Source organism: Branchiostoma lanceolatum, chromosome 7 (genome assembly GCF_035083965.1).
Source record: "Branchiostoma lanceolatum isolate klBraLanc5 chromosome 7, klBraLanc5.hap2, whole genome shotgun sequence".
Lineage (NCBI taxonomy): Eukaryota > Metazoa > Chordata > Leptocardii > Amphioxiformes > Branchiostomatidae > Branchiostoma > Branchiostoma lanceolatum.
In genome coordinates, this window is record NC_089728.1 from 4,277,567 (window position 1) to 4,300,344 (window position 22,778).

At 40.8% G+C, this 22,778-nt stretch overlaps 1 protein-coding gene across 1 annotated transcript in view; it reads right to left on the reverse strand.

Moving 5' to 3' along the window:
* Positions 1–22,778, reverse strand: part of LOC136438327 (uncharacterized) — a 42,868-nt gene that overhangs the window by 18,625 nt on the left and 1,465 nt on the right. Inside the window, exons 2-30 of the mRNA XM_066433090.1 lie at positions 22,619–22,768; positions 20,071–20,154; positions 19,828–19,878; positions 19,026–19,157; positions 18,593–18,660; positions 18,080–18,212; positions 17,442–17,609; positions 16,926–17,009; positions 16,678–16,740; positions 16,410–16,493; positions 16,058–16,141; positions 15,625–15,699; positions 14,527–14,610; positions 13,447–13,677; positions 12,933–13,007; positions 12,454–12,537; positions 11,218–11,307; positions 10,564–10,599; positions 9,285–9,347; positions 8,731–8,814; positions 7,965–8,039; positions 7,220–7,303; positions 6,325–6,471; positions 2,546–2,788; positions 1,619–1,765; positions 1,288–1,371; positions 850–933; positions 334–417; positions 11–106 (exon numbers count right to left, since the gene is read on the reverse strand). Of these exons, the coding sequence (XP_066289187.1) occupies positions 11–106; positions 334–417; positions 850–933; positions 1,288–1,371; positions 1,619–1,765; positions 2,546–2,788; positions 6,325–6,471; positions 7,220–7,303; positions 7,965–8,039; positions 8,731–8,814; positions 9,285–9,347; positions 10,564–10,599; positions 11,218–11,307; positions 12,454–12,537; positions 12,933–13,007; positions 13,447–13,677; positions 14,527–14,610; positions 15,625–15,699; positions 16,058–16,141; positions 16,410–16,493; positions 16,678–16,740; positions 16,926–17,009; positions 17,442–17,609; positions 18,080–18,212; positions 18,593–18,660; positions 19,026–19,157; positions 19,828–19,878; positions 20,071–20,154; positions 22,619–22,768 (2,967 nt within the window). The remainder of the gene's footprint in view (positions 1–10; positions 107–333; positions 418–849; positions 934–1,287; positions 1,372–1,618; positions 1,766–2,545; positions 2,789–6,324; positions 6,472–7,219; positions 7,304–7,964; positions 8,040–8,730; positions 8,815–9,284; positions 9,348–10,563; positions 10,600–11,217; positions 11,308–12,453; positions 12,538–12,932; positions 13,008–13,446; positions 13,678–14,526; positions 14,611–15,624; positions 15,700–16,057; positions 16,142–16,409; positions 16,494–16,677; positions 16,741–16,925; positions 17,010–17,441; positions 17,610–18,079; positions 18,213–18,592; positions 18,661–19,025; positions 19,158–19,827; positions 19,879–20,070; positions 20,155–22,618; positions 22,769–22,778) is intronic.

The window sequence follows — 22,778 nt, forward strand, 5'->3', positions numbered from 1 at the left end:
TTGTACTCACCTCCTCCTGTGCAGTTCGTCGTGCCTCGTCCAGCGCTATCTGAGACTGCGACAGGCTCTCCTCCATCTTACGCACCAGTTCTGTCTGTTTTTGGACCTATAGAATCAAATGGCAATCGATCATCATTCATGGAGTCAGCAATTTTGCATTTTAAATCATAGGTCTAAAGTTGCGACTATTTTTGTGTTAGTATTATCTGTGAGTCGACAAGAAATGGAGTTCTCTTCAGAACTTGTGGAGAAAAGAACACAGATCTCCTGATAAATCCAGTCAATGGTAGAACAAAGGAGGTAGAACAGCAGTTATACAGGTATGCCCCCTACCTCCAGCATCTTGTCCTGCAGCTTCCCTTTTGTCTTGCTCATCTCCGTGTTGAGCCTCTGGACAGCGTCACTCCTCTGTCCCAGCTAAATGACACAAGACAAAAACTTTTCAACACATTTTCAAATGGTTCATCAACAAACTGGTGAGCAAACAAGGTCGATCTCGGTGTGAGTGGATCAAACTTTACAGTTCGGTCCTATGCAGCTTGTACTTTCTGTGCAAAACTGGTGTGTTAATACCTAAGGCCACACCAATTTATTTTCTTGGTTAACGGAATAAAAATTAAAAAAAAAAATACTAGATTGGAAAAACCACATGAAAACAGAATCTCAAAGGAATGTTTTTACTTTGGTGCACACATTATCAGGGAGTGAACAGGGTCAGGTGCAAGTTTTCACCCCAGCCTTCTGTTTTCATGATTTTTTTGCTAAAATTAAAAATAAAATCCGTTAACCAAGAAATTTAATTGGTGTGGCCTTACTGGTAAGGCAAAACAAACATGTCTGGTATCTCACCTTGCCCTGAATGTCTCCATACTGCTGCTGCAGGGTGTCCAGATCTCGTCTCAGGGTCTTGATCAACTCCTCTCTCATGTTCAGCTGGATAGACATCAAATAAGATAGATCCATAAATAACAATGACAGAAAAAAACTGCAAAAGGCACAAAAACTGGCAACTAATCAATTAATATCATCTGAAAATGCTATGGTCGTGATTTTTGAGTGGTACATACATGTGCATGTAGGTCTTGGGGCAGAGAGTAAGAGGTGTAAGTTTGGGCCCCTTATTGACTTTTTTAAAAACTGCCGGGGGCTTTTTTGTTGGAAACTTTTTAAGAGGATAACTCAAGAAGGGGTTGATAGATTTGGGGGATATTTTTTAAGTTCGACTTCAAGAATTTTAAATTCGTGTCACAAATTAAAGCACTTTATAGTGTTTTGCACAAGCCTTACCGACTGCTTGGCTGTGTCATGCTCAGCTCTGAGTGAGGAGAGTTCAGAGGTCAGTTCTCGGACATTATCCTCTGCACCATCCACCTGTAGGGAGAAGAACAAGCAGATACCTTAATGTCACAAGATCCAACAATAAGATTGACAACTAAGACAATAAGGATGATTTAAAAACAATATCAAGTCTTCATAAAAATTTAATAAATGTACAGAACTGTAAAAGTAGGCAAGTTCTTTGCCTTATAATAAAATAATCACGCTTCTTTTCCCCATTGTTCAGTACATCTATCGATTTAAGTATGTATTGATCAACTTGACTTGTCAAAATTCCCACCTCGTCTCTTGCAGCATCGTGCATCTGTTTAGCCTCCTCCAGTTGTTGTTCCACGCTGCGTAGCGTCTCTTCCTTGGACTCCAGCTCTCCCATCGCCGTCCTGTTCTCGTGCTGAAGCTGGTCTATAGTCCTCTCCTGCTGGTTGATCTGCAAAGAAAATTAAAAACTTGAGAAATGGCAGAACAGTTTTTGTCTTCTGGCACACTGTAAGTCAGGATTTATTTAAGTGGTTAACACATTGCAATTTAATCATAGATAAAATTAAAACAGTTCAAGATGTCTTTTCTTTTATCATTTACAAGAAAAATTGCAAATTGCCCAAAACTTACAACGGACTGTCTGGTTGTGTCTATGTTTGCAGCCTAATTTGGCCAGATACCCCTTGAATGGAATAAAATAATCCAATAAACTTGTTCCCAAAACCTTTTGCAAGAACATGTCAACTTTCCGTCAAACATTGCTGGTCCTCCTGAATTAACCGTCCAGCACTACTGGCCATCCTAAATCTACCATTAATGATTGCCAGGACCCCCCATGCAGACCCTCGTCCTACCTTCTCCTCCAGCCTGCTGTTCTGCTCCTGCATGTTCATGTAGTCCAGCCTACCGTTAAGGACTGCCAGGACCCCCCCATGCAGACCCTCTTGTTACCTTCTCCTCCAGCCTGCTGTTCTGCTCCTGCATGTTCATGTAGTCCAGCCTACCGTTAAGGACTGCCAGGACCCCCCCATGCAGACCCTCTTGTTACCTTCTCCTCCAGCCTGCTGTTCTGCTCCTGCATGTTCATGTAGTCCAGCCTACCGTTAAGGACTGCCAGGACCCCCCCATGCAGACCCTCTTGTTACCTTCTCCTCCAGCCTGCTGTTCTGCTCCTGCATGTTCATGTAGTCCAGCCTATTGCCCCCCCCCATGCAGACCCTCATATTACCTTCTCCTCCAGCCTGCTGTTCTGCTCCTGCATGTTCATGTAGTCCAGCCGCAGCTTCTGCACCATCTCCTCCCGCCGCGACACCTCGCTGTTCAGCACGTCGTGCTCGCTCTGCGACGTGATGTGCAGCGCCTGCAGTCGCGCCTCAAGACGACCGTTCTCCTCGATGATCTCCTTGTACTGCTGCTTCACCGTCTTCAGGTCCGACTCAAGCTGCTGGATGGAGATTTCCTTCCTTGAGATCTGTGGAAGACACAGGTTAAGTGATTAATTACAACATGTATAGGATATCTGTATCTGTATAGCTGGTATAACTATCCTTCAGCGTTACACCAGCTTTGCGGGCACACGGTGTGGCGGTAGCCTGATTTCAATCAAGCCTCCTGTAACCGCTCGCCGCCCTGTAACCGCTCGCCGTGGGGAGGGGACAGAAACCCCTGGACAGCTGGAGTTTGCGTTATACAGACTAGTGTGGCGGCAGCTGGTTATATTACACTGAATGACCTGTCACAACTGTCACAACTGCACTGGACTGGGTGTAGAGTGACAGCGACAAGCTATGATGACCTGTTACACCTAGCTTTGCACGTCTAGCTGCAAGCTATCTAGTGAGGATTCCCCTACTGTACTTGGTTGAGTTCCAGTTCTATTATAATCATTATAGTCTCTTAGGAAAATATGCAAATTTTTGAACACATCAATCCTAGGTTGATAACTCTGGTACTCGAAGGCATGACTAGTTCTAAGCTGTTAAATGTGGTACTGTAAATAGTGAAATATTTCTGGTGATTTTATGTTTTCATTGTGACCTTTCACTACAAACTAATGCTGACTTAGAACATTGCAAACATTTCCTTTTCCCTCCAACATGTAATTCAAAACTAAGTCCCTATGAACTCAAATCAACTTATAATGATAAACAATGTAGTGTCTTCTTTGTCAGTGTATGCATCATAGATGAAAAACTCTTGAGGTCATACATTATAACATAACAGAATAAACCAGTCCTGTACTACAATTACACTGTGCTTTATGAAATGATATTCATGTGAAACATGTTAATTGATATATGACTTTTGATTATATGATACGTTTAACCTACAAATGATATACCAGACATGGCTGGTATAAAACACTGCCACCTAACTTGTGTCTGTCGACTGTATAACAATGTTTCAGTCATAGTCTTACAAGAAAAAGAATGTGCCATTCAAGACTACACAATAGATACAACAGTAATACCTTACTATCCCATACAGAAGAGCATAAAAGGGAAAGAAAAGTGTTCCAATTCTCCCACCCACCCTTCGAGCTTGTGTTACACCAATAATACATTAACACGTGCATCACAAAACTGATATCTTCAGCACATTACATCACTGTCTCAAGTGCTTTTGTGTCTAAAATATGTCGGATTTGCTGTTGGATTACATAAACAAATTAATGTGTAGATGTAACATAAACGTCTTATGAAAACGTTTCTACACAAAAAGGAAGAACAATTGATAACCTTAATGTTTGGACTTCTGTTTAACATGGGGCTTATCATGTACCAAAAACAACTCACACTGATAAGAGATATGGTATTAACATAAAGGCTGTCTGGTGTTGGGTATGAGAGGTGCCCGTATCCAGTTTTCCAGGCACAAAGAAGTGAATGTTAGGGATCAGTTCCAGTGAAAGCAGTGGGCAGACAAGTGAGTGGGGACACAATGTGGCCGTACCGGTATGTGGAGAAAGCTGGATCACAACAAATCTACCGTAAAATTGCCCCAAAGAAAACACGTCGGGATCTCCCAAATTCTACTTTCACAAGGATTTGATAAACAATACAGCAGCGGATCTTAGGGAGACGATTTACAAAATTGTCATCAATAAACAATCAAGGAGGGTCTTTGGCATGCACAATAGAAGAATTTGTTATAAATGTTGACATTGTTTTCACCAGAAAACGGACAACAGGTGATTCTCAACACCTGTCACCAAACCACTTGCTGAAACAACAAACAAACAAAACATGCTTAATTTTGATATTTTCAGACTTGTCATTGTCAGAAAGGTTGGGACTGATACAAGTGAGTAGGACCTTCTCAGTCATATTGAGAACAAAAAACTTAAGTTGCGAGAAACAGATGTCACTGATAAAAAGATAAGAAAAGGAGATAAGAAAGGATCGTCTTGCGTATCTCTGCGAGACCGTGACAACAGTTACAACAGTAACTGCGCAGCGTAACGACAAAAATGTCCCCGAGGCGCTACACTAATCCCTGTTGTAAGAACTAGGATTACTCCCAAGCGTGCTCGCCAATTTACCGGTTGACTACATCATGCCCGGCTGTGTGTTAGGGGATGGAACTAACTAACTAAGGACTGTGGGCGGTCTGAAATATGCAGCGGCAGTTACGGTTTAATTGAGGGGAAAGCCTAGAACTGTACTCTAAATCTTTCAATCTAATTAGTGTTCAGAAATCATGTAGAAATCATGTCACGTGAAGTCTTAGCTATAAAATTAGGGAATAAGTACAAAATGATTTGTTCACTGACTGACATAACCTAGGTATGACCTATGACAATGGGTTTAGTTCAGTAGACGGACTTAAATTAAGCCTAATTTCTCTGGTACCCACACAATTATACTTTCTTAAGAAACCTTGTAATTTGATTAGATGGGATCGCTAGATAACAAGCACTTAAGAGTATTTTGTATCAGAGTTACTCTAAATAGAATACTTCCAAATACAGGACCCTGTACATTTATTTACATGGAAGGGTTAACTGCATCACACCACCAAGAAATCTTGGAAAGCTATAAATGAGTAAAAGAACTTATAAAGGACATCTTCACGTTGAGGAGATGTTATCAGGCTTTTACACACCCATTGATATGAAACCTACCTGAAAGCAGAGTGCAAACAACACTTACTTCGGAACAAATTTTGCATTGAGGACAAATGCTACACTGGCAACAGGTACAGCGTTTCATCCTACCTGGTTCTGTAAGTCCTGAACCTTACGCTGGCTCTGAAGAGCCTCGACTTCTTCCCAAAAGTCGTCCATTCCCTCAGCCCAAGTCATGAGGTTATCCCATCCATTCAAAACTACCACCTGCTTGCTCAGACACCAACAGCAAGTGTCTATGCTAATGAACCCAAGTGCTGCCCCTTTGTTATGCAAATGAGTCAAACACCTGACACCCTGTGGCAGTGTTGATACAGATGTGGTGAGTGGGCAGGAATTGGGCATCTGCGGAGTGGACCTATTTGCCGTGAAGTCATTACGCCGTGGGCTCCGCCGCCCGAGTTTGAAGTTCTAATCCTTCTGTAAACTACCGACACCCCACCGGTGCACCATCCTTTCACCACGGGCACTGACAGTGACTGGTCTCCACGGTTACGGGGCGGACCGAAAATAGCTGATGGTTTGTGAAAGGCTAGAATTTGTTCAGTACTGGTCTTGGGGCAGCCGTTTGCCCACGTTCTTGTGAATTCTAAGCTTAGTGCAGTGCTGCCTGTCTAAAAGTGTTTGTACATAGGATGTTTACATGGCAGGGAGGAAAGCAAAGTGAAGTGTCTGTCAAGCACAGGAACCACTCCTTCTTAACTGTCACTACGTGTAACTCTGACATTCCTTGACCTAAGCCAGGACTTGTCTGATTGCCTGAAGAAATTTCACACAAAAACAGCAAAATCCCAAGCTTCTTAGAAAAAGACTTCCAATGCCAGAAAGCTATATGTTACCTAAAAGCAGTCAAGAGTTGGACTAATTGTTTACAAGTTTACCTCGTCCTCTCCCTGGCGTTTCTGTTCCTGAGCGTTCATCAGGTCCAGCTCCAGTTTCTGGATGGCCTTCTCTCTGCGAGAGATCTCCTCTATGTGGTCCTGCTGTTCCTTCTGCAGCCTCGCGATCTGTTCCTCACGAGCCGCCAGCTGGGGGGGAAACAGAGTGTGGAAAAAACTGAACATTCTGTTTTTAAGGTACCGATACATTTCTTCCCTTCGTATTATGCAGTTCAGTGTTCAATTCTAATAGACTCTAGTATTCCTTGTTCTGTTTATCTAATGTCGAGAGTAAAAGCCTCTATTGATTGAGGTTATTTGTCATCTCTTTAAATGTTAAATATTTACCCATTTGGTACCTGTAGAAACAGTAAGTAATTAGCTGTCAACTTTGGGGAGCAATACATTTCTTCCCTTCGTATTATGCAGTTCAGTGTTCAATTCTAATAGACTCTGGTATTCCTTGTTCTGTTTATCTAATGTCGAGAGTAAAAGCCTCTATTGATTGAGGTTATTTGTCATCTCTTTAAATGTTAAATATTTACCCGTTTGGTACCTGTAGAAACAGTAAGTAATTAGCTGTCAACTTTGGGGAGCAACAACGGAAATTGAGCAAGGCTTGTTCCTACTTGTCTTCAATTACATTTACAAGACACCTCGTAGAACTAATGACAACTTTTCTTTAGGATGTTCTGTTGTGACTTTTAGGCAATCTGGCATTTGACTTTGCTATAAGAATAATTGTTCAGTAATGCTAAACAAAGAATTCAGGATAACAAGTAATTTACAGATAACGCTTAACATTGAATTAGAGCGGGCCAGCTACGAATAACGGTTGATCAAAATGGCTCGCTACCCCTCATGGAAAAAGATATTCAGGTTCTCCTGCATCGCTCACCTGTGCCTGTGTCTGTGTGTGCTTCTCTTGCTGGACAGACACCTCTCTCCTCAGTGAATGGACTTCCTCATTCTTGCCTGATAACTGTGGAAGCATTGGTCTTGACTTAGTGATCTTTAGGGATTTAGAGAAAACGCTGGGCTGTCTACTAGTACCATGCCAGGCTATCAGGACAGGCTAACCTTTCTGCTTTAGCCTGTTTTCGTAGCAACTTTTTCCAAAGAAGTTTAACAGTCTACCAATCTCAAACAAATAGATAGTGTGTGTAGAAAGTACATTGCTGTCATATGTACAATCTTCATTATCTATAATTATAAACCTACATATACATGCACATCTTAGACAAAGTATACAAAATCAGAAGCCTCATTTTCCCTCTTTTTCTCCCCTTCCTTATCTTTCCCTCCCTCCATCCCCCTATCCCACTTAGCTACAGTGGGGGCTGAACAAGATTACCCACATCACAACAGCAGCATCTCAATAATAAAAGGGGGCACATGAATCATACTCTCAATCGATTGAACTGGTTAAAGAGATGGAGACATGGGAAATCAAAAGTAAGACAGAAGTACATGTAAGACTAAGAGCCTCAGGGTAATTTCATCCATAATCAAGTCTGTGTAGCCTAATGGAAGGAAAAACAAGAAGAAATATGGCAAGAAAACTAAGTTGTGATTTAGCAATTCTTAAGATTTGTACATGAGCTGTTGTGAAGTGGGCAACCCCGTGTTTTCCCCTACTGTACCTCTGTTTCGAGTCGTGTGGAGCTGTGTGTGGCTGTAACCTCTGCTTCCTTCAACCGAGTCTGAAGCTGCTCAATCTGTAAACCACCAACAAGTCAGTTCTGGAAGTGCTTAAAACTAATAGATTGTTTTTAATATATAATGTTGTTCCTATTTTTTCATTCTTTTGAGCATTTGTTAGAAAGTTAAGTCATGTCTATGGTATTGATATAAAATAATTTTTCATGGTTGTTATTGAATTATTTTGTAATGTACTTTTCATAATATGTAATGTATTCAAATGAATATTGTTATGATTCTTTACTCCATTTATTGTAGGCTATATATACAAGTTGGATGTTCGTCATGATTTATGTGGGTCAGTCATTACCAGCAAGAGCTGCCTAGCCTGACCATGTGTAATGAATTGTTATCATTGTCATTGAATACAAATACAAACTTTAATGTAAGTCACATAGCTGGTATCAATATACAACAAAACATAGAGGAACAGATTCTAACTTTGCACAGAATTGACTGAGATCCCAATCATACCGGACCAGGGATTGCGAATCAGGATTCAACCAGGCACTGGATTGTTTCCAATTCATGAATCCTGGTGTGAATAGTCTGAATTCGGATCTGAGGTAGATTTGGTGGATCATATTGAGATTAATTCCATACCTGGGTGAATCCTGATTCACGAATCCTGGTATGAACTGGCTTCAAGACTCGAAAATCCTTCCATTTAGACTTTAAACTTTTAAGTTATATAGGAAAAATGCCAACCTCCAACTCAGAAGCGTCCAGCCTGGCCTGTGTGGCAGACAGTTCATTCTCCTTGGCTCGAAGCTGTGCAAGTGTACTCTCCATCTAGAATAGATATACCAAAATCAATACACTGTCTAATGTAACACGCAAATTTATGATATATGTGCTTCAAATGTAACAATTACTCGTAGGGAATGGGCTAACTTTATTTCATGAAACTTTTAGTCACATAACTAGCTATAGATGGCCAGGTGGTCTTGTGGTTAGGTTTACATTTTAACTCAAAGGTTTTGGGTTCAGATTTCTAAGTAGCTCCCATTGTAGTGCTCTTGAGAAAGGCACTTTACATCTATTTCCTCTCTGGTGGGACGCAAAGCCATGCAGAGGCCCAATGTTTGAGGACAGCCCTACCACACACTTATCGAAAAGAGTAGGGGTCCTTCCCCGTGTCAGTGGATCAAACTTTACAGTCTGGTCTTACGTAGCTTCGTTGTACTTTGTACAAAACTGGTGTGTTATGCCAAAGGGTAGGTTACCAGTTATGCAAAACAAGCAAAAATCCAGCAACACACCCTGTTGGTTGTATCCTTGATGTCTGCACGAAGTGTTTGAATCACCTCTCCCCTATGCTGAACCTGTGAGCACAACAAATACATTGTACACAAACATATAAAGCCTATAAACATGTAAAGCCTAGGGGTTAGTGATATCATGAACAGTCACTGTGATAACTAAAACGGAACAAAACAAGAACTTCTAGTTCTGGCTGAACAAACTCTGAACTTAAGTAGAGAGGATGAAAATTAGAGAACATGTCAGAAAGCGGCCAACATGACGTAATATTGGGCATTCCTTTCATGAATGGTAAATGTATTTATTTAGGAAATTCTATCATGGTTTCATGTGAGTCAAGACAGTCTTGTAACAGTCTTGCCATCAGCTGCAGCAACCATGCTACAAAAGTGAAGAAAAAAACAGGTGAAAGTGTAATACTGTGATGGTATGCATGTAACAGTTTCTAACTGTATGCCTGTAACCAGCTAAAATTGAAAAAAAGGAAAAGGTCATGCAATAAGCCCAGTGATACTAACAGCTGGGGTGTGCCTCTAGAGGGATAAACCAGGGAGTATCATAGTGTAGGTGTGTGATATATGGAAGATAGGCCACAGGAAATAAATCTTATGGCTTGATTGTTGCCTGATTCAGAGAAGAAAAAGAATTTTTGTTCGTTTCTAGAGATGGCAATGACATAGATATGACAAGTTATACAAAAAAAGGGGAAAATATGTCATGTGGTAGCCTTCAGGACTAGACAAGTGTAGCTGCCAACTAGGGTACCACACTAACGTCACTTTGTGCACTTCTTGAATACAGGAATAAAAGACTTGTTGTCTGTGATACCATGTTTTGCTGCTTTAGTTCTTGTTAAAACAATTGTGGTCTCAATTTTGAAAATCTAGGCATGTTGTGTTTTTTTTTTACCAATCTTTTTTTTTTTTTGCACTCTCACATTGGATTTGCCTTTAAGTTAGTACAAATTTTACTTTTCCGAATTTTCTTTGTACAAGAATCTTCTCCATTTACACGCCGTCTAACCAGATACTTCCTGGTCCATCCCTTATGTGTGGTTACAAGTTTGAGAAGCTGGGTGAATTGCTATGTAACCAACAAGGGAAAGCTGTGTGACTACTGACCACCCTAACACCAACATTCCCTGCCTAGAACCTTAATCTCCATCCCAGGCAGGAAGCTCTTGTTCCCAGGGTTCTGTCAAGGTCAAAGGGGTAAGACTAGGGTGTGTGGGGTGAAGCATTAGCTGTTAGTGACTACTAGGAGATGATTTCTTGGTACCTGCTCATTTTTCTCTTGCCGAGCTTGTGCAGCCAACTGAACATAAAAGTTGCAAAAATGGGTTAAGTTACAGTTTAAAGCATAACAACTCAACGGCTCTTGTCATAACATATCTACACCAAGTAAAATATCATTACGAACAAGCTGCGAAGAACTAAACAAATGATGACAGGGCGCGAAATACTGGGTGTATTTGTGCTTTTGAGCACTGAAAATTGGAGCTGTGCACCTAATCTTTGACTGTGGGTGCACTGGTGCACCTAGTCCTAGATATTTGTTTAGGATTACAAGGACATATAATTCATGTACTATAATTTGTACACTATGACATTATACATGTATAATAAAACCTTTGTTGTGTTATTTATTACAAATTTTAAAGTTAGCTATAGAATTTGGGTTTTGAATTTTTCAAAGCTCGGAACTGTAATAGTGTTTTGCTGACTTTGTCTTTTATTGTATGTTGTGCACCCAACATTTTTCTTTCCCCTTAAAGCTTTAGGTTAATTAGGTGCACCAGTTCCCAAAAATGAATTTCGAGCCCTGCAAATAATACTGCAGTACTACAACATAACAGAACACTGCCACCACTATAACCACGGCTGCCACCACCACCACAGTGACTACTACACCAATGTGCCAAGCATATTGTACCATTTCTTTACACCGCTCAAGCTCCTGTCTCAGGTCTTGCAGCTCGTCATTGCGGCTGTTAGAGGCCTGTGGAGTTAGGGGACAGCCAGGCTATCAGAGAGGCACATAGCCGGGGATGGGATGGAATGGATGTATTCAGTGAATGATCATGTGAAAAGGACCAGACATACACAAGGAAGGGAATCAGGACGATTTGGCCCTTTACCAACTCAGCATAGTCAACTCGGCCCAACAACCTGATCAACTATAAGACAGAATTTTAGGCTTGTGCTGTAGAAATTTAGTTTACACTTGTTACCGACGTATTACTATCAGCTGTTATCCTCTTGCGGACAGAACTAGCCGTACATTTACCTTTGATCCCATATAAATAAATTTGTCACATATGTCGCACGCGCAGATCGTGGAATAGGAGAAAATACAAGGCAGTCCTTGGGAGTTAGTTAGCAACAAACACTGACTGCAAGTGTTGGGCCGAGTTGACCAGGGTTGGGCCGAGTTGACCAGAATAGCCATGGGCTGAGTTGGTAAAGGGCAGAAGTGTCCGACATTCACAAGGTAGTACATGTAGGTGATACAGTCAAACCTGGTCTCAGCAACCACTTGAGGGACTGAGGAAAAGTGGTTGCTGAGGAAGAGTGGTTGCTCCAGGGCCATGTTTGAGGCTAGTGGATGCTAGCCTGGTATCCAAAACTATTTGAGGAGAAGAGACTCGGGAGCTTTAATAGGTTGGATACCAGGGTAAGTGGATGCAACACTAGTGCCAGAGAGAGTATGACTAGCAGTTCATGTGAATATGATTTGGACAGGTACAGCCAGTCAGGCCGGAGGGGTGGTACTATGGAATGTGAACTGAATATAGAATGCTATGACTGAGATGATGATGATGATGACTGAGATGATAATGACTAAGAAAAGCATTTGCTATTTTATAAATGAAATCTGATACTGATAGCTTGTAAGTTCTGTGGGATTGTTTTAACACTACGAGTCTGAGTCGTGATAACTACTTAGCTTTGAGAAAATGTAAATCTTGATATATGACTGATTCAAAAACTAACAACTGAAATGTAATGGAAATACCAATGAATGAAAGATAGGTGAGAATAAAGCCTCTGTTGTAGTGAAAAATACGTGGAACTGAAATATGTCTTATAAATCTTGCCAAAGAAACGCTTGACTAATTGCAAAGACGACAGATCTGCAACTGGAGTAAAAAGTAAGTGTGAGACTTACAGCTGTGAGGGCTTCCCTGTGTTTTTCTTCTGTCTCTTTCAGCTCAGACTTCAGCCTTACAACAGCATCGTGTCTCTCTGCAACCTGAACATCAACAGTTCCAATATGACAGCTTATAACAGCATTGCAGGTGTGACTTATAACAGCAATGCTATCATCAGAGAATGGTACACTGTATATGCACATGGTGATGTATCTTTCCTCTAACAAGACTAAATCGGGTATCTCACTGGTCTGCACCAACTTGCAATAGGCATTTGCAAAGAAAAGATTGGCAAAGTTGGCACAAATTCCTAGAGCTTAGACAAAATCAACGGAGGAATCAAATAGTACTCAAATCATCAAGGTATGAAACCCTTGACTAATAATCTGATGGTGTCTGATGGTGAACATTTTCTCGTCGATGATACAAGTATACATCATATTCATACAGATTTCATATACTTTATGAAATAGACCTTAAATGTGTATAATGTTACCTCAGCAGTTAGGGCATCCCTGGTCTCCTTTGAAGACTGCTGCAAGCGTTGCAGACTGGTGCTCAGTTTCTCCACCTACAACATTCCCAATAGGAAACAATCAGAGATTTTTTTAGACAAAATGGTAGTCTAATATGTAATGTTCTATACATAAAGTACATACTTTCTATACGAATATTTGCTCCTAGAGTTGGCCAAGATGTGCTGCCTACTTCCTTAAATACAACTTAATGCTGTCAGTCACCTGACTCTAGGACTGTTGCTAGGACCTATGACCTACATCAACCTGACCTACAACATTGACCTGTGTGAGGGACACGCTGTGTTGCATGACCTTTGAACTATACCAACCTGACCTATGACCTGTCACTGACCTGTGCGAGGGACTCGCTGTGCTGTATGACCTACAACCTACATCAACCTGACCTATGACCCGTCACTGTCCTGTGTGAGTGACTCGCTGCGTTGTATGACCTTTGAACTACACCAACCTGACCTATGACCTGTCACTGACCTGTGTGAGGGAGTCGCTGTGCTGTAGTTTGCTGGCCCGTAGCTCGTCCTCCAGTTGCCTGACGCTGGTCTCTCCATGCGCGGCCTGGTCGACCACCTCGCGGTACTGGTGCTGCGTGGAGTCTAGGTCCCGCTCCAGCTGCTGCGTGCGGCTGCGGAAGTGCTGCAGCTCCTGACGCAGGCTTGACTCCTGCTCCTGCAGCATGCCGAAGCGACGCTCCACCTGGCTCAACTGTGAACGGGATTATACCATTTTAGTCATCCCAAAGGCTCAGTCATAGCCACATCCCCCGATGATACCCGGCATACTAACCAACAAGAGCCTGATACAACTGACTGAACATCATTGAGACAAACTTTAAATGGGTACCCCTAGCGACCTGACATAACTGTGTGGGTGTGGCCATGAGTTATCAATCCACGTAATCACCGATTGCGCAAATACAGGACGTCGTGCACTTGCTCAATCAGCACTTTCACTTGCCCAATGGACTTGCCCAATTCTGCCATACATGCATTTACATATGTAAATTCAAAAGTATTTTTCAATTTAGTAGTAATATCCAGCTCTTTCACTTACCCAATGGACTTGTCCAACCCAGTATGTACATGCACATGTATGTAGATTTAAAATTATTTATTGATTAAATAGCAGGGCTCGAAATAGTGGGTGCATGTGCACCTGTGTGCACCCAAAATTGGAGCTGTGCACCTTATTCTTGACTGTGGGTGCACTGGTGCACCTAGATTTTTTTGTAGGCTATAGGGTTAAGGTGCTAATAGTACAATAGTATACAGAATATTCTTAAGTATCAGAAAAATCAATATAACCTGTTGTACCAGTTGTACTTTATATAATGTATTATTTGTTTGGAATTTTGAAGTTAGCTATAGATTTACAGACTGAAGTTCTTAAGAGCATTAAACTTTGTAATTATGTATTTCTGACATTCAATTTTATTCTATGTGGTGCACCCAAAATTCTTTCTGTACACCTAATATTTCTGGTTAGGTGCACCAGTGCACCTATTTCCAAAAGTGAATTTCGAGCCCTGAACAGTAATATCAGGACAGGTCCCACCTCTGCCTGGAGTTCATCTCGCTTGTCCTGCAGACCCATGACCTCCTTCCGCAGTCGCTGGATCGTCTCATCTCGCCGGGCCAGCTGGGGGAGGAACGACATGCAAAGGATTTTTAATTCACAAGCATGATACATGTCAATTCCAATAGATACATGTATGAACCTTAGCAGAACCTTATGACAACCACTGACACCACCTGTACAATATGAGTCAGCGTATAATAATGTCAGTCACATGCAAGTCAATGAGGCTTGTTCTGTTTGTAAACTGCTTTCACCCTGCACCTTACTCCATGCATAAAACCCTGTGACCTGGTTAGGCCTAGGAAAAAGAATGTTGTGTTTCTGGTTAACCTGCTGACTTTAGCCTTTTTTTCGGTCGACGGCTGGCAAGGGACATAAAATTTTTGATCTGACATCGAAGTGATGAAATCCAAAACAGAATTTCAAGTAGCCTTGCAAATTTTCTTACAGATAACACCAATTATTAGAGCTTTGAACAGTTGATGTAAGAATGTGTAGTAAAGAGTTTACTTCTTTGTTCAGTTTCATTGATATGCATGTACTAGTACTTGTGCTTGTACAATGTATATCTGTATTTTAATCAAAATATCAATTTCACATTGTTAAACTGTATTTTTGTTGGATAATTTTGGCCAAAATGGAAAAAAAAGGAAAGTAACAGAAGAATCTCTACCTGCCGGCCCTAATGTTTTCAGGACCGTCATCAGAAACACAGCATTAATTTTCCAAAGCCTAAGATATCCCATCACCAACCCCACTAGGACTGGTACTCAGTCCCATGCAGTAGTCATCAGTATTATATGTTAACAGACAGACACCATAGATTTAGTTTAGATTGTTTGAGGGTTAGGCCGAACAGTTCGTCCTGACTTGTACCTCTAGTTTATGTATAAGGTACTGTCCACGTGGCACCGCCTAAAAAAGGGAAATTACAACAAAACATGAACATATATGCAAAACAAATATGAAGTAAAAAAACCAGCACATGTATATGCAGGCAAATGTGGCATATTTCACTTTTATCTGGTCTTAATGACAGAGCACTGGAGTCAAACAAAAAAGGCATAATCCCACCTCAGCCTTCAGCATGTCGTTGTTGCCCTGAGTGGAGATCTGGGACTCCCGTAGTCGAGCCTGCAGTATGCCAATCTTTGGGAGAACAACGAAAGAATTACACGTATAAATGTTCATCCTCTTTAAGATAGAGGTATGCTTCCTTTACTTCTCATACAGTTGCAATACCTTCAGGCCCACACTTAGACCGCCACAATATTATTTACCTTATGCCATAAATCCTCCCTCAACTTTGTTATATCATACATGTAGTTCATGTTTTTGTATATACATGTAGAACTTTTTGTAGCATGGGACAAGCAAGACAGGAAGCCATCTCACACCTTCTTGATGTGTACATCTTTATAGACAACAAGCTGCATAAGACTGTGCTCACGCTACATGTACTATAGACACTATAAAGTACTATAGATACTACAATGATAGTATTTACCTCGTCTACTGCCTTTCTCTTTGCCTCCTTCGCTTCCTGAGCCTCGTCCTCCAGAGCTTTGATCCTTCTCTCCAGCGAGGTTACCTGAGGAAAAGGTCAAACACATGAGGCTTAATCATCATCATCATCATTGGTCGGCTGCTACGCAGGCAACTGTAAGTTTCCAGTTCTTTCTGTCAGCAGCAAGGTTTGCGATTTGTCCAGGTACAAGTAGACCGCTGTAGTCACCCAGGAGTTGTTGTGTGTACTGCAGGTAGGTTGAAGGCTTAATACCAATGTGGTAAACTGAACAATATTCAGGACATGAAGAAATGGAAAAAACTAGGAGCTGGATTGGTGTGCATTTACTTACATCGTGTGTGGACATCCTCTGTTGATCATGTGCCTTTTCCACGTCTGCTCGTAGCTGCCTCATGATGCCCTCACTCTGTGTAGCCTGGGAATGGGCACAAGGGAAACAGAAAACTTCAAAGGTCAACCTGGTATTGAACGGCCGAGGGGCTAGGCTAGCGAAAAAAAAACAAGATGTCATGGGTTTGACTCCTGGCATTTCTAGTGCCCCAGTTACATTGTACATTTATTTTGTAAAAATGGGAAGACATAACACTTTGTAACATTACCTCTTGACTACTTTTCCTCTGCTTGTCCTGAAGGATCTGTATGGTTTGTTGTAGGCTGGCTCTCTGTTATGAATAAAACAATTAAAGCATGTTAACAAATTTAATTACCTTCATGATGCAAAATGGAGTTAGAAGTACAAGAAAAAATATTTAGCAAAAAAGCATTTTGACAGAGGCCAGACTTTCATGTTAAGTTTGCAGGTTGTGTAGAGTGTATGTGCTACAGATCGAGACTCCAGCAGATATACCTCTGAGTCGTTGACAGTTAGTGTTTCCTCTAGCTGTGAGATCTGGGACTGTAGGCTGGTGATTCTCCTCTCCAGGTCTGAAACCTATGTGCAAACAAATGGCAAAAATGTAACAGAATATAAATGACTAATCAAAAGGTGGCAAGATGGTCTTGTGGTTAGGGCTGTTGACTTAGAATCTAAAAGTTCTTTGTTCAAATCCCTAGCAGGCACAACTGTTGTGCCTTTGGGAAAGACACCTATTTCCTCACTTGAATCAGGTGAAAATGAGTACCTGAGTAGCTTTGGTTAAGGACATCCTCTTAAAAGAAACATGAAGTCAAAGCTCCCATGTTTGAGAAGAGCCACATCTCGAGCACGTTAAGATCCAGGTGTGAGTAGATCAAACCTTACAGTCCGGTCTTACACAACTTGACCTTACTGTACAAAAATGGTGTGTTATGCCTGAAGGCAGTTTACTGGTTACACAAAACAAACGAACAAACAAACAAACAAACAAACAGGTACCACACCCACCTGTAGCTCTGCCTCCTCCCTGCCCTGTCTGGCTTGTCTCAGCTCAGACTTGAGTCTCATGATGTTGATGTCCTTGTCGATGATCTGTGATGAGGCCGTCTGTTCCTTATCGTGGATGGAAGACAGGGTGCTCTTCACTGAGCCCAGGACTGTGTCTCTCTGTGCAGCCTAGAGATACAAACTTATTCATTATAGACATATGTGTTGATGTTGATACTAAAATGGTTACTGGCTAACATTTTCAGACAAATCATTGTTTTTACTTTGCATCGCTGTAATCATAACAATGCCTACACAGAAATAAGACTAGCATATGGAAAATATAAAGCTGCTGCAAAAACACAAACAGGCAGACCAAAAACAATAGCTCCCCATAAACTAGTAGTCTCTTTCATGACCTGGACTGTCAGGTGTGATTAAAGACTAGTTTGACCACCTTTGACCTGTACTTCCTGCCACTCTGGCAAGTCTGACCTTTGTGGTCATCTTCCCACTCACTTCCTGTCCCTCTACTGACAGTGCATTCAAATAACTACAGAAACTCACCAACCCAAACAAACACACTCATCGAAAACATAGACTCCATTGGCAGAGTCAATAAGGCATTGAATATCATGACTCATGTAAGCAGCCCTAACCTGATCCCGTGATCGCTGTTCCTGGTACGACACACTCTTCAGTTCCTCCTGTAGTTTCTGGATGATGTTGTCTCTCTGGGCCATCTCTTCTTTCATTTCACGGATGTGTCGCTGGAGAATCTCTTCTGATTTTCTGTTTGGCAAGTCAGTAAAAAGTTGACGTCAGATTTTTTGGGACAATAAAGTGCAACTTGGTGCAACTACTGCAAGCAAGACCCATTGCTAAACAAAACTACAATACATGTATCTGTAATTGAAAAAAAAACATCCACAGAAAAAAAATGTCATAATTTCTGTTTGTACAATACACCTGTATGTCTAGTGACATCTGGAATGCTACTGTCCCCTTTTCTAGGGGACAGCATCCTCAGGAGTTTTCTTTAAAACAAAAATTATGTATGCCCGGGCAGCCAAGAAAATGCCTATACAATTCCTGGAATTCTTGCAAACTACACACAATGCTATACCATTAAGCTCGCTCCCTGAGAGCATAAAAAAAAAATCATTACTCACATGATTTGAGCTTCAGGGGCTCCCAGCACTGCCTCCACGGAGACTGTCCTTAGCTCCATGTCTCCTGTCTGTGGAGGAAAAATTAAAAAGTCTGTTAAACTTGAGAGACAAATCTTGATGACCAAGAATGTAATGTTGTCTCTCAATAAGTAGTCAATAATTATTAAACAAACTTTAAATGAGAACTCCTGACGATCTGACATAGCCTTGCGGGTGTAACCATCTGCCTGTCTACAACATTGGGAGAGTGTCAAACCAACTTCCAATTCTCCAAGTATCCTATTACACCATTTCCACCTTACGTCTTGGCAGGCTGCCACACTGCAATATTCACATTACTGCAGACTCACACCAAGACAGACAAACAAACAAACTGACTAGAACACCTCCGTTTTCACAGAGGTAATTTCTACGTGTACCAATAGCGTCTCACCTCCCACTTGCCGGTGGCTCGAGCAGTGCTGATGATGTTGATGAGAGCGTTAATGTCATGTTTCAGGTCATCGTTAAATCCCTGGAGTGATCCAGCTTGGTCGTCCAGACGTTGGTACTTCAGCTGCCACTCCTGTGGAAATTCAACAATTGAGTTGTGTAATGAATTTGTTAGCAGAGGACAGTAAAAAGCGCAACACTACTTAGAGTCTAAGACAAAGAAAGGAAGAAAGACATGCAAGCTAAGCAGCAGCTAACAACAGTTTGGAGTTGGAGATTATTGAATTACAGTAACACTACTTACATTTCAAACATGTACTACACAAAAAAATTTAGCAATGAGAAAGATAGCCAGGCAGGGATTGCTAAAGAGATCTAGCAAGCTAGAAATTTTTTCCTTCATCCCAACCCCCATTGACCGAAAAATCCTAAAAAGACATATTTTTCTGCCATTGTGAACAACTTTCCGCCACAGCATTAATTGCCCAATTTTCAGGTCGGTGCTTTATTCAAATTTGGATATTTCTTTATCTTTCCCCTCAGATTTTTTTCTGTAATGTTGACGGAATGGTCTTACAATATTTCATTTGTATTGAGCAAAATTGAAAGATGGGCACTGGTTAGGGCCCTGGTTTGCTAACCATAGCTTTGGGTACTTTGAATAAAAATGTTGCCACCGTATTGCCACCTAAATTGCCTCCTGGTGATCAGCCTTTATACATAGCCAAAGCTTGCCGTGCAATGTGCAAGTGATTTAGCTAACCTAGCTAGCTACAGCCAAAATTGTCAGTATTTCATACAACCTGACGACCAGTTATCTTCTGTCTTCCAAAACATTGGGCAGATGAGTAAGACTAGTAGACAATTGCAGACAGAATCAAAAGAAATAAGTCATTGTATTTAACAAAAAATCAGGGCATGATTTCTATTTCATAAAATGCACAAGGGATTGGACCAATAAAAGGAAATGTGAAAAACATTAATTTTCCGGGGCCTTAAGCTAGCCGGCCATTTTCATGATAACTCAATAAAGCACCAAATCTCACCTCCAGCTGGTCCTCTGCATTTTTCTTCTGTACTGCTACAGTCTTCACCTGCTGCTCGTAGTCCCGCGCCTTGTTCACATACTCCTGCAGAAACAACAAGTGGAAAGTAAGCTCTTTGTTAAAGAATTCATACCATTCTTCTCTTTAGAGTCTTATAGAAAATAGACAACATTCAGATTTCAAAATGTGCAAATACTTTTGAACATAGGCAAAAACAATCTGCATAAGAAGCTTTGTATGTAATTCCAGTAGCTTTGGCAAAAACCCATCCAGCATGTTAACCTTGATGCTTAATTGTCTATGAAATTGGAGGAGTTGCCAGTAGGATATCTACATGTAATTGCATCCATAACATGTGCACTGTGCAGTATTTTCCATAGCCAGACTCTGGCCATTTTAGACAATGTACTTACTAGTGCTAAAAGATAACCTTTTTCGATGCCTACTAGTACCAGTGCAACCAACACTGTAATTATTCGACTATTCAAATTCTACCAACATTACCTCAGTATCCAGACTGAATGCAGTAATTCCATTCACCACCCAGACTTCCAAATTGCAGTAATTAGCCCACATACATAAAGGGCTGGGACAACTAGGATCCTGGTCTACACTCCAACCACTTGACTGTTTGATGACATCATATTTCATACTCTAGGGGCTGAATCAATAACGACTAAAGAACGGAGGTCACATCAAAGGAAAACCTTCCAGAATAAGCTACACTTGCCAGAGCTAAAAATATGCACTTTTGTGCATCCAAAATTGAAGTTGTGCGCCTTAATTTTTGACTGTGGGCGCATTTGTGCAGCTAGATATTTGTGTTCGATTACATATCAAATGTAATCATACATTGAGTGTCAGAAAAAAATAATAACACCTCTGTTGTATTGTTTGAAGTTTGCTATAAAATGTTAGATTCAAGTTCCGAAGAGAGGCAGTAAGGTTATGATTAGGTTTGGCTGACATTCTACTTTATTTAAAAAATTCTAATACTGTACACCCATTTTTTTCTGTGCACCTAAATTTTTAGGTTAGGTGCACCAATGTACCTAATCCCCCAAATTGAATTTCAAGCCCTGCTTGCTGCGACCTACAGTCATCTACCATATTTATAGCTGTTTGATGATAAATTAGAAAATGAGATTTCATATTTCACTGATGACAAAACTACTTTATACAATATTTGTTATTCAACAGAGCTTGTTTGTCTTTTGATCTGCAGCACTCTTGACACAGCTGGAGTCAGAACCATTGTACTAATTGCATTTTGGCAAGTAATACAACATGCTATTGTATATGGTGTATCATTACTCTAATGACAAGTAATTCATATCTTTTCAAACTACAAACAATCTAATCATCTTTGCCACCTACTGAGAATACATGTACAAATGTATTTCAGTCCCCTCCACCTAAGCTTAAGTTCTTTTATCTGGCCTTTCTTGTAATTTACCATTGCAACATGACGCACACATGTCTCAATCATGTTGCCATTAGCAACCGATTGCCATTAGCAACTGTAACAGGGGAAATGGTTGGGGTGGCTTTATGTTCGCAGCTTTCGCAGTGGCCTCTTCAGTAAAACTGTGTATGGCAAAGCAAACAGCAAACTTAAAACCATCGCAAACACATTTTTCCCGGACACCAAATTAAATCTTCCCTTTTTATATAATACTTAGTTTTAGATTTTCCTTATACAGTAGAAGTGGGATTGTGGGAAAGTAATGTAAATTGTAAGCAATTGAGCTGCTAACATTTTTGATAGATTATTGTCTCAGCCATTGTATGTTATTGATGATACGCAACCCTAATATTATCAATCTGATTGTTGAAATGTAAAACTATGGTCTAACACAACAAAGTCACTATCATTCACTAATCATTTGTTGGTTTATGTTCGCTTACATTTGACTGTCGTGTGATTTCCAAGCTACAAAGCCCAAGGGTGGCAAACTACACAAATTTCCTTTGACTGTACTAATTATAATACTACTGTAACTAGCACAACAATGACTATTTTTAGAAACGAAATGAATGTTAATTACAAGTCTAAACGATGTGCTTTTCTAATCATGTCTATCATCATCTTTGTCAGACTGTGACTTATAGTGAAAGAAACATCTGTTACAGTCATGTTGGAAGAGTCTCTGAGATGACATACTCCTTTAAACGTATCAATGGATGTTTTAACTTTTCCATTATATGCACAACAAATAACATGTTCACTAAAGAATAAAATCAATGAAATCAATAAGACCACACACATGTAGGAAATGAGCAAAAAACTGAAAAAGGCAAAGTACCTTCCATAGCTTTATACTCTATAGCCTACGTATAGGCTAGCTAAAAATGAAAACAGTAGTCTGTCACTTCTTGACAAACAATAAGACTTGTACGCCAAAAATAGTTACTCAAGCAACTGGATAAAATTTTGAAACAGTCAGACGTTTCAGACAGCATCCGCTATCTTTCGTCAGTGACTAAAGAAAGATCTGGTAGACCTAGGTTTTATACCTGTAGACTTGTAGTGTATTGTTTTCCTCACCTTGACAGTGTTGGTGGTTTTTGACAGTTTCCCCTCCAACAATGCGACCCTGCCGTTGGCTTCCCGCTCGAGCTCCTCCACGGTCTGCACCAGGACCTCGTTCTGCTCCGACAAGTCGTTCACGTAGGACTGCAGGATGCGACATTTCATCTGGGAACAG